Source organism: Chenopodium quinoa, unplaced genomic scaffold (genome assembly GCF_001683475.1).
Source record: "Chenopodium quinoa cultivar QQ74 unplaced genomic scaffold, ASM168347v1, whole genome shotgun sequence".
Lineage (NCBI taxonomy): Eukaryota > Viridiplantae > Streptophyta > Magnoliopsida > Caryophyllales > Amaranthaceae > Chenopodium > Chenopodium quinoa.
In genome coordinates this window covers 1,607,301-1,619,407 of record NW_018745281.1, presented here as the reverse complement: position 1 = coordinate 1,619,407, position 12,107 = coordinate 1,607,301, and the positions used below count along the sequence as shown (strand labels likewise).

At 36.2% G+C, this 12,107-nt stretch overlaps 1 protein-coding gene across 4 annotated transcripts; it reads right to left on the bottom strand.

Moving 5' to 3' along the window:
* Window positions 1–1,252: 1,252 nt before the first annotated feature.
* Window positions 1,253–10,385, bottom strand: LOC110711779 (E3 ubiquitin ligase PARAQUAT TOLERANCE 3-like). Of its 4 annotated transcripts, none has more exons than XM_021890200.1 (15): window positions 9,323–10,385; window positions 8,378–8,477; window positions 8,086–8,164; window positions 7,830–8,002; window positions 7,679–7,749; window positions 7,476–7,541; window positions 7,226–7,382; window positions 6,983–7,131; window positions 6,216–6,380; window positions 5,822–6,136; window positions 5,436–5,480; window positions 4,998–5,292; window positions 3,450–3,572; window positions 3,167–3,242; window positions 1,253–2,178 (listed from the first exon to the last, which is right to left on the bottom strand). In XM_021890200.1, the coding sequence occupies exons 1-15, from the start codon at window positions 9,486–9,488 to the stop codon at window positions 1,447–1,449; spliced, it is 2,712 nt and encodes a 903-aa protein (XP_021745892.1). In that variant the 5' UTR covers window positions 9,489–10,385; the 3' UTR covers window positions 1,253–1,446. The 4 variants fall into 4 exon arrangements, with proteins under 4 accessions (XP_021745892.1, XP_021745894.1, XP_021745893.1 ...); XM_021890202.1 differs by having other exon boundaries at window positions 1,253–2,172; XM_021890201.1 differs by having other exon boundaries at window positions 1,253–2,172; window positions 3,167–3,245; window positions 9,323–10,384.
* Window positions 10,386–12,107: the final 1,722 nt, after the last annotated feature.

Here is a 12,107-nt window from a genome sequence, read left to right as displayed (position 1 = left end):
CTTCGAAGACCTCTTCCAATCCTGTGCTTGCATACTACGAAGAAACCAATCTGACGCCAAACCAACAATTGTCCCAGGCGACCAAATAACTTTCCAAAACCTCAGTTGATTACGAGAAATCCAAATCGCCCAGAGGAGAGCAAATAACTAAGTAATACCCTTCCAATATCCTCCTTTTACTATTTGGTTTTCGAGTACCATTTCTCACTTTTCTTCATTGAGATAATACTACGAATTTTTAAATAGCCTCTTCATTCGTTTCATATTTTCAGTCAAAGCTAGAAGTTAGCTAGGTTAATTTTTATGCTACAACCATTACGAAATACTCCATATGTTCCATATTACTCCGTATTGAGTACGTTTTCTATTTTTAGCGTTCTCTTTTGTTGTTTATGTTTCAATAATTTCCTAAAATTAAATAATTTATTTACACATATTTAGCTACTTCTAATTCTACTATTCCCATTTTCTTCAAAAAATAAAAATAAATAAATAATTCTACTATTCGGCTATTCCCATTGACCAAAACCAAATATTTACCAATTTCCAAATTATTTTTTCCCATTTATCCAAATATTTATCTACTCTCAAATCAGATATATTTTTATTCTAACTACTCCTAAAGCATTTAACGTAACCAACAACATAAAACGAAGAGAGTATGTACTTTACCACCTGATATAAATATATTCTATTCGTTTTAAAATGATCTTTTCACTTTAACTTTACACGCTTGCAAATACATTACTTTAATCATTTATTTTTAACTGCATATTACTAAAATATATAACAATTGAATTTTAATAAACTATTCATTGAGAAGAATCAAACAAAATCCAACATGACTATATTATATTTTATATATCAAGAGTAATTTAAAAGATTTTTTTATAGTGTTAAGATTCCAAGTGAGAAAATCTTTTTAAAACGAATACATTAATATTGTTTCATTAAATCAAAATAGTAGATCAAATTACTACGAGTATAGTTAACCGACCCCCATGCAGCCATGCTCACCCGTAGTTTCTAGTACTACTACTAGCAACGGATTAATTAGTGTAAAAATTTGGGAAAATAATATTATTACTTGCACAAACTTATACAGGAAGGTAGTAATAATTGTATACTCACTAAAATAAACACCATATTCCAAGGTCAAGTATAACCAAGAAGTGGAGTATAAGCAAAAAAAAATCCATTCAAAACAAGACTTGTAACAAAAGATCATCAATTTAGACAAACATACACGAAGTACTTTGTATGTAAATTGCGTGGATTTCATTGATATTTGATAGAAAGAATGAAGATGGGAAAGGTACAATTTTATTAAAAAAATCATCAAATCAAAGTTTAGAAAAACAAAAGATTACAGTGATGAGTGATTTGCCCAAACAGGGAAAATTGATCCTCTTTCAACCTCACAATATCAGTTCCCTAGTATTAATTCTACCGGTGCTTACGATGCCGCCTACCATCTTCCTCATCTACACTCATCCACTCCTCTCGGCGTGGGGGTGATGGCTCATACCTTGAAGGCTTCCTCTTAAAATGTCGCTCATCATCACTCGACTCATAATCCATAGCTGCCGCTGCCACACTCTTCTTCCCTGCATCATGATGGTGCCCATTTGCTGTAGATGATGATGCCACTGCCTTATGATGGTGGGCATCATGGTCCTTGCTAATGGGCTTAGGCTTGGGCTCAGCAGAAACCTTTTGCTTTTTGGTAACCTCCTCATCCGGGAAGCTTATTCTCGAGAACACACTTGCCTTATGTTTCTTGTCTAATGACTGTTGAACCACATCTACCGAAGATGGTGGCTTAGAGGACAGCTTCGAATGGCGTTCAGATTTATGGTCACGCTCACGGTGGTCACGGTGATCGCGCTCCCGTTCATGGTTGTGATCACGCTCATGGTGTTCAGATTTTCTTTTCAGGGTCGGACGAGGGACTTCCACATCACGTTTGGTTCTGTCAGGTGAAGCCCGTTCAGATCTGTGACTGTGGGAAGTCCGTCGCTGGTGGCTCTCATGGTCACGATCCCGGTCATGTTCCCGATCACGATCGACAGAAGCCCTTTCCCTTGTCCTCGCTCTCTCCCTCTCCCTCTCCCGGTCCCGGAGACTATCATAACGGTCTTCACTTGGGGACCTGCTGGCTGGTGGAGGCCTCTGCATCTTTGAAAATATAAAATCTGTTAATGTCGTGCTTTTACATTAAACACACAACCCCAAATGTATTGTGAAAACAAAAATAAGAAAAACAATTTAATATCAGCTATACTACATTTTCAAAAAAAATTTAGATTTAGACAACAGGCAAAACTAACCAAAAAATTTCATTTCTCATAGCTACAATCACCCTTCATCACCTATTTCATAATCAGTCAATCAAAATCAAATTTTTCTTTTTCTTAACAAAACAACAAACACATTATATACATGTGGTAACTAGAAAGAAAGAAAGAAAGAAAACAAAAAAAAAAAAAAAAAAAAAAAAACAACAACAACAAAAGCCAAATACAAACTTTTACTCCCACATTCAGAGTAGATCAAGCATATAAACTTTGTACCCAGGAAAATAGTTTACTCGGGTTACTTGTTCTTCAACACAAATTCACAAGAATTTGGTACTTGTATAGTAACTAAAATTCCCGGCATACCTTTATATTACTGAAAGACTATAAACAGTAAATAAAAATGTATTCAATCTGAAAAGTATATATTCAGAAGCATTCCCAAAATTAAACACTACATCGCATAATGTCAATTACTACAAACATGAATTCAAAACAACCAAGTCAGCGAAAAGGGATTTTCTTAGGGTAGTCAATGAGATACAAAAAAATGTATTATCCCATAGCTTTGCTAAGACAACCTTTTGTTACACAACCCACAAAATAAAGTCAACCGCTTAAAACTAATTATTCACAGTTTTTCCTTGGGCAACAAGAGAGCAATCAAAACAGACAGAAAAAATGAACCAGAAGAGTGGGAATTTACTAAGGTGGGCCTGTGGCTACAGCCCATTTATACAACCACAAATTGAAAAAAGTCATCCAAATTTATCAAGAGATGGAAAGAAGTTTGCTAACCAAATTGCAGCCTCCTGCTACACTAAAGGCCAAAACCAAAAAGAACAAAGATTGACAACAAAATAACATACAGGTTTTGACTTCATGGGTGGGGGGTTGGCGCTGCTGCTTACTTCTCTGCTATAATCACGATCTCTGGGAAGTTCCCTACTGCAATGAATATTCACATCAGACCAACACACTCAATCAACTCTTCATACATACAAGTACCAAGAATTCTTCAAATGCAAAAATAGGCTACATGCTAATACTACACACGGAAACACGCCTTTAATTTATTAATTGAAATAGCCAACTATTTCCTTGTTTAGTTTAAAAAACGGTTAAATCAAAATATCTTAGACCCGTTCTCACCTCTCAACCCGTCTCTCCATTTCTCGCTTTCTTCTTACTTCAGCCTTCCGAGCCTCAAATTCTTCCCGACTCATCAAAGGTGGCCTGACATTCATGCCCATTCCAAATTCTGCTGCAAGATCCCTATATATTGAAACACAGCTCAATTTTTCAGTCTTTAACATAATCAATCAACCAAAGCCTTAATCCAATAAGTGGGGTCGGCTACATGAACCAAAAGTGATTATTCCGTAAAGTCTTTGACATAATAAAAAGTAAAAAATTTCATGTGCCAGCTCATCACAAGCAGATTATTCAAGTGCGTAAAAGAGAACACAATAAGTATGAACTCTATTGCACAAGAACCAATAAAAATCAGCTTCCATATTAATATCACCCCAATGCCTCTAGAGTGGCTCATGCCTACATTAGGGTAAGAGGACTGGGTGTATCAACCTCACATCCTCAGCCAACAAAGGGGAGTTGTTCCCATGTATACCCTGAATCTGTAACATGAAAACCATCTACTACGGAGTACTTCACAATAACTAAAAAAAATATGCAGAGTTTACTGCACCATATTTGTTTTTAGTAATTGCTTAAAGGATGGGAATAAAGTCCTCAAATTAAATCAAATAGGCATCGTACATAATGACAATTTTTTATCCTTGTTCAGTGTTCCCTTAGTAGACTACTTTCTTTCCCCCCCCCCCCTTTTTTGGAAGAAACTTTCTTTCCCATTTCTCACCGATCATACATGACAAATTTTTGTTTTGATCTTGGTTTAACAAGTGAATTCCTGTTTTTGTGGGAAAGCAATGTTTTTCGTTTTTTGAAGTCTATTTAAATTTTCTGTGTTAGGGAAATATATATTCAGAAATAGAACTTGAGATGAAAATCTAGGTCAGATGCAAAGCAGATAAACAGTGAAGATGAGCATGAGAAGCAACACATGTACATAACTACATACGAAGTATATAAATACACAGTAAGCTCAAATGAAGAAAGCGTCAAAATTATACTCCCTCCGTCCTTAAATATAGTTCCCATTTGCCATATTTGGTGGTCCTAAATATAGTTCTCATTTGCTTTTTTAACATTTATGGTCCCTTGGAAATTACCAATGAATCCTCTTTTTTTTTTGTCTTCATTATGTGAATTGCCAAAAAGTACCATCTTATTTTTCTTATTCTTTGTGCATCATTACTCCTTTTTAGTACTTTATTCTTTTTTGTCATTGAAAATAGTAAAAAAGTACCTTTTCTCTCTTTTTTATACAAATGCTCGAGTATTTGGGTTTCCCATATATTTTTAGACTTCCTCCCTTTCCTTAAATTCTCGTGAAATTAGTCAAACGGGAACTATATTTAGGGACGGAGGGAGTAAGTCATACACTCATACGCCCACCGAATAGCATCAATGCCATAGTATACATACACACACCCAACAAAAAAAGGAAAAAAAATACTGCTATTAGCAGAGTCCAATATACGACAAACGGATAACAGAGCCAAAGACAAAGTAAAGAAACGGTGTGAGAACAAAATATCAAAATTCTGCAATTTATACCTTTGAGGAGGAGGAAACATCGGGGGCATTCCGGGCATCATGAACCCTTGTGCTCCAAAATGGTCTGGAGGCATAACGTTCCCAAAAGGATCAGGAGGGAAAACATTCCCGAAAGGCATATCCATAGGCCCTGGACCATAACCCATATTGTAAGGCAAGTTACCACCATGTCCACCAAATGGGCCCATGAATCCATCCATTGCAGGCTGCATGCCAGGCCAACAGGGATTGAAGCCATTAGGGCCCATGTATCCATCCATCCCAGGAGGCATGCCCATCCATTGCATGTCTGGAGCTGCAAATTATCAGTTCAAGCCCGGTGTCAGAAACCAGTACCACAAACAAATACATACAAAATATATATAATGACTCAGGGAAACATCCAGAGAAGTTGTAGCATTAAGAAAGACATGAAAATTGAAAAGAAAAAGGGTGTACCATTTCCAGGCATAGGCATCTTCTTCTTCTTCTTCTTTTTCTTTACTGGAAGACATGGAAAAGGCAAATGATTAGGATAACAGCCAGCTGCATTTATATACAAAATGTGTTTCATCTACACTTAAATGCGAAAATATTCTGAAAAAGTTTAACTGGTGCTTTTTCACCATAATCACGAGGGCAAAATAGAAATAAGCCTCTGTTACACTGCAAACCCCCCGCCCCTAGCTCCACACAAACCAAAGAAAAATAAAAGACGGCTTCAGACAGAATAAAACAAAGTTGCACAAACCTAAAACATATTACAGAGAGCTTAAAAACTTTTATAAAACAAAATATAGTCACAGAGAACAATTTCAACAAAACCAACCATCTGTGCAATTTACCTGCTTCACCAACAGCCACCTTTTGTTGAACTTCTTCCTCAACAGGTAAAACACTACCCTGTGACACAGGTTCCTTCACACTAGCCGACTCATGAGTAGCTTCAGACACATCTGGAACTTTTGTAATCTTGTCTCTTTCTGAGTTATGCTGCTGTAGTTGCGACTGGGAAGCATGGCTAGGCTTAATACCTTCCACACTCTCTTTCAAATTTGAAGTTCCTTCAGTACGTGGAGGAAGCATTTGCTCCCCTTTTGAGGCAGCAGATTGAGTAGGTGATGGAATCCTAGGCTGCGGGCAGCGAGCAGACTCCATATCTGAGGAAACAAGATGATGAGATCTTTGAAAAAGGACAGGAAAGAATTTGTTCAGCATAGGAAAAAACAATTTAACTACCTTGAACATGGAGAGCACTCCCTCCATTGTCTGCGCTACTATTACCAGACTCCAATATACGGTTAATGGTATCCCGGAGTGTCTTATTTGGCAGAAGATCATCTGCAAGTATATCTCTTGTCCCACAGACACATATAGACTTTGAGATAATAAAGTCCCTAATACCTGGCCATGATTCAAGGAAAAAAAAAAATACGAAATAAGCAATTTTATGATCTAGAAAAACCAGTATACATCAGCTGAACAAATTGCACTAATACTATAATCTTCAAGGCTAATTTTATTTCAAAATATGTCCATGAAAAAAATGCAATATAAGTTAATGCTGTTCATTAAAAAAAAGGTCCACAATTTGCATAGTAAATGTGAATGTTGAGAGCAAATAAAAAGGCCATTACAGAATACACCATGCTCCAGCACAATGAGACCCAAAGAATATATAAATTACTAGGAGATGCAAAACCAAAAACCATCAACTTTTTTTCATGTTCCAAAAATATCCCAAACAATAAACCAAGCACATAATTACATCAAATTCTATATGACAGCCACTTAAAGATCATTATGCTACTTATATCCTATAATTAAAGAACAAGATTATCTCAATAATCTAACAAAAAAACTTGCAATTTGAAACCAAAGAAGAGCTATTCTTTGAAAATATTTACATTCATCAAACCAACACAAAACTCTAACAATCGTCAAAAATCGGCACACGTCATTATTACGATAATATGAAGGCACTTTACAGTATACAATCACCCTACATTTATCACAGAAACTATTGAAACAACATTTGCTGGTTAACACGGCATCCTTCATCACTTCCTTGCACAGCGGGCAATGGAGCTCTGGTGGAAGATCTCCAACAGAACGAGTAGAAGGTAGACCTTCAATTTCTCTCTCAAATGCAGCCCTGTTAAAAGTAAAAGTGCTGTCAGCTCAAGAATTCTGCACAAGATAAGAGCTGCAAAGAAAAAATTACAATAATAGTAAGAAAGTGAGCTTACTCATTTGGTTTCAACACAGCAGATGTGCCACTTGGCAATGCATAGGAGCCATCCGGTGTAGCTACAAGCATTGACTTGGGAATGCCAGTAGGAGGTTTCACTTTCCTGATGTCAAAATTAGGGTCACCATTTGTTGGGCAGTGTTGAATAAAATGACCTGATATACAAATTTATTTAAAATCAATCAGCATCCATGACAATGTTCGAAATTGAACAACCAAAATTAAAGAAAAAATAAATAAGAACTTACCAGGAACCTTACACCTGTGACAGATATAGCCTTGTGGAGGTGTTTTCCTCTCCATACCACCTCGACCTAATCAAGAGCATGCAATAATAGAATTAAGTCATTTACATCACTAAGACTCATCACCAATAACAAACAAATTTGTCAAGGCATCAACAATATACTATATACACTAAGCAGGTAAGGATTTATTGCTTTAGACATACCAAAACCTCGACCACCCCCCCTCCCACCTCTTCCAAATCCTCTCCCAGTGCCAAAACCATCACCAGGTTGACTGCATATTCACACATTACTTCACATCAGTACTGGGTAAAAAGTTATCCGGTGACAACCAAACCCAAAAAAAAGTCTCACCGCTGCCAGTCAAAACTAGAATTTTCAATTAAAGCCTTAAGCTTGCTGTCCTCATCAGCTTTACTAGCAGGAACTAAATCCTGCATCGGATTGCCTGATTGTCCTGGTGTCATCTCAGGTATTGTTGCATACAGATCATTTCCAAATTCATCATCCAGTTCTGAAGCTTCAAACTGATACATATGATCTAACATGTTCGTCATGTATGAATTTTGTAACAAATATATATATAGACTAAGAAATGCTGGATATATACATCTCCAAACCCTGAAGAATCAGCAGCAAAGTAGTTTTTTGCATGTTGCTCATTCTCAACCTTATCCTCCACCTTTGGCCTACAGAACAAAAGCAGAATTCCAACTCAACAAGCGAACAAATTGGCCACCTCAACACAATTTTTTTTCAATGAAAATTTCAGCAAACATACATATACAAAATACAACAGGTAAATATGGTGAGCCCTAATGGCACCAATACAATATTCATCAGGAAAAGTAGTATCAGCAGAAAATGATTCAAGGATAAAAAACAGGAGATTGGATCAATACTCGTCCGGTTGTGTAACAATGGGCATGCGAGGACGTCCTGGTACCCGGCGTATTAGAACAGAAGTGTTTTTTGGAATCAACATTGCTTCATCTAGATACTCTGAAATCGCAGAACAGAGAGACAATCCATGAAAAGCTGCAAAAAGACATAAAACAATACAGCCAAGAAGCATTGCCCAACTTTGACCTGACAAGACTTGGCAGCTGTTATTAGTGGGAAGTCAAAAGGCCATCTCTGCTATGTAGCAATGAAACAAATCCCCAAAACAAACAACCTAGACAAAAGTGTGAAATTTCGATGGCGAATTGAACTTAAACCAGAATGTGGTTATAACCTAACTCAACTACACAAGGAAAACCTAAGTATCAGCTATTTGCTTCTTGTCAACAAAGTAAGACATGTCAAGAAAAGAACACTGAAGCAAATATTTAAGCAACTGGGGTACTTCAGTCTGGTGTGATTTGGGTATTAAAGACCACCATCCAGCATCAGGGATTGGATCATAAGTCCCATTCAACGTCAGCATCTTAGACATATCGTTATCACCCCTTCCCATTTCACCACTTCATCATCCTAGTCTTAATTTAACTTGCAGAAATATAGTTTATGCAAGTTGGTGATGTGGTTTCTTGTGACATCATATGAGACCAACAAAATGAGATAGAAGATCTCATTACGGACTCTATTCTACGTCCAACAAGGACCGGTGTAATTGCGTAAAATCAGAGGCTCACATCAAGACTTCAATTTTAGCACTAAAAAAAAATTGCAAGAGCCTCTGATTTCACACAATCCAGATAAACCTAAAGCCGGTTTCGAATCCCCAAGAAATAACAGCTTACACAACTACAGGTTCAAAATTGAGCTAGAATGCAATTCATAAACTTAAAATCGTCGAAAGCAATTCAATTCAACTTATAAGTTAGACCAGAAAAACAACCAACCTTCATTGGTTTGAGCGTTGGTAACAACGAGGTCAAAATCAGTACCCCTTCCCAAATGCTTTGATTCAAAAATTCTTTCTTTTAAATTGGCAACCGATATGAAATGACCGTCGATTGAAATTGAGTCGTAATCTTTAGCACTTTTAAACTTATAATAAACTGCCATAATTAATTTTTTTTTTTTCACTTTTCTTTCCTTCAAAAAGAAATCAATCAATCGAACAAAATTATATCGCACAAAAATGCAATCAAAAACCCTAACTACGGATATTATGAGGCCTTCAAATTTAAAAATAAAGGCCTCTAATTGAACTTCAAACTCAAATATAACAAAGTACAAAGTAAAAATTTTATCTCTTTGCCGCCATCAATTCCTCTCCTAGTACACTTCTTCGCTGCGAAGTCCTTCGAAAGCCGCCGCCGCCGCTCTGATAGCTGAATTCTCGAATTCTGAATCGTAACACTTCAATAGAAGCAAAATTAAGCTTCAAAGAAGATCAATCGGATGATATTGAATCCAATCAATCATAGATTGAACCGAAATGATACGATCTCACAGATCGAAGCCAGAAATCCAGAATTCCTTCATTAAAAAGGAGAAATCCTCAACACCGAAGACACCGACTTTTCACAAACCCCGAAAATCGCAACATCACCGCCGCAAGAACCTCCGATAACAGATGAAACAGCTTTTTTCCCGATAAATTGCTACAAATAGCCCAGAAATCGAAAGTTCTTAGATTCAGCGACTAAGCGACGAACTAGAGAAATCTTCAGCAAAAATCCACCGGAACACTGCGATTTGGAGAACAACACAGGAGAATCGGATGGTAGAACAAGTTGATTGGAGGAGTATCAGTGATAAAATTGGATAAAGAAGATTGAAATTTGAGAGAAGGATAGGAATTAGGGTTAGGGTTTGGGTTCACAGAATTGCAGAAAACGAGAGAGAAGTTTGGGGAAAATGAGGAGAAAAATAAAGGGTACGTTTACGATTTTACGCCCAAACTTGAGATAATGTGGTTATGTGTCGCCATTTATACTATGGACTGATGTTAAAGTGAAGTGCATCTTCTTTCTTTCCCACTTGTTTATCAACTTACCATGTCTAAACTCTAAACCTAACTAGCTAATCCTTCATTCTAAAATGTCTAATTCGGGTCGAGTTGACTTATGAGAAGTTTTAGACTTTAAAATTGGTAAAATAGTTCTTACTTTACTTCAACAAATGTTCAAGCCTAATACATATTAGAAGTTTTTGTAACCCTGTTATTCAATTTTGAAGTTACTTGGACGTCTTTTTGACATTTTGCGATTTATTTTTTTCTTAAATACTTGTATGTGATTTTGAATGCTGAAATTGGTTGTTGTATTACTATGTAATTGCTCTTAATTGTCGACTAGTGGTTGCTTAAGAAGTTGTCTAGTTTAGATATTCGACACAAGCTAAATGTTGAGAATTTGGATAGTCAAGTATATACAGAAAAGAGAAGGTGTTATGAAGCTTAATTTTGTCGTTTTTGTCAAAAAAAATGATGGTTTTATAAGTTTTGTCAAATGTATTTTAAAAGTTACAATATATCATTCACCACAAATATTCGAAATTATTGGAGTCAATATGCTAAAAAACCTTGACTCTATTATTACAAAAAACATAAATCATAATATCCACAATTATTAATTTCATTTTCTAAGAATAGTTCATTATTTTGTTTAATTAGGAGTGTGATGAGAATACAACTCTCATGGTGGGATTATAACGAAGTAATCCAATGGTGATATTATAAGAAAATGATTACTCCGTATTAAGCGTTTGAATAATATTAGATGCACTTAGTTAACACTGATGAATAGTGTAATAATGTTTGTCATCTCACAATCAAGAAGTTGTGAGCTTCAAACCCATTAGATACACTTTGGGGCGAAGATTTTTTTACCCTTCCCCCTACTCCCAAAAGACCCTTATGAGAGGTTTTGATCTAGTAAGACCCTTCTTCTTACCTTGTAAAAAAAAGTGTAATAAACAGTATGAGCTTGAGTTAAGGTTAGCTCAATTTGTTTTGCACTAGCTTAAATCTCACGTTCAAGCTTATTGGGCTTTAAATTTTCAAGCTTATCCTAGTTAGTTATGCTCAAACTTAAGAGGAGCCCAATTTAAGAAAATACAATAGATATCTCTATTTTTTTTTTTTTATGTGTAATATCTAGAGGTATGAGCAACCAATTCGCTTAAATATTACTAGTTGCTACTCCCCGCTTCAGTTTCTTAAAAGCTCATCATCACACAATACCATTCACGTATATAATCACAACTAAAATATGAATTATGAGTGCTACTAATTTCTCTATCAATTTGACAAAATATTTATGTGTGCAACTATTCTTATATTATCAAGCATAATAACAAGTGGGTGTTGTCACAATATGTGATGATATTACCCTTCCCTTTCAAAAGTTACTTAGAGCAATGCCAATGGTGAGCATTTTATTTGCTCATGGGCAAATTTGATGGGAAAATAAAATGCTCACCATTGTAGAAGGTGAGAAAATTTGATCAAGCCAAAAAAAGCCCATGGGCAAAATGAAATTTGCCCAAAGAGTGAGCATTTTCGTGTAGCTACAGTGAAGGAAGTGGGCCCCACAGCAGATCAGACGCAATTAAAAAAATTTGGCTGGGCCCTTATCAAAACGACGCGTTTTGATGGAGTGGTCTGAAGGGCCGCTTCCAAAACGCGTCGTTTTGACGCTTAGAAAATAAAAAAAAAAAAATTCGCTGGCAGAGGCG

What these genes read in the sequence shown, in the direction of transcription:
- LOC110711779 (XM_021890199.1), bottom strand. Translation starts at nt 9,488, where the DNA reads ATGGCAGTTTATTATAAGTTTAAAAGTGCTAAAGATTACGACTCAATT. An exon ending in GCTGTGTTGAAACCAAATGA is followed by an intron (nt 7,132 to 7,225) that starts GTAAGCTCACTT and finishes TACTTTTAACAG; the next exon opens with GGCTGCATTTGAGAGAGAAA. An exon ending in GAGTGCTCTCCATGTTCAAG is followed by an intron (nt 6,137 to 6,215) that starts GTAGTTAAATTG and finishes TTGTTTCCTCAG; the next exon opens with ATATGGAGTCTGCTCGCTGC.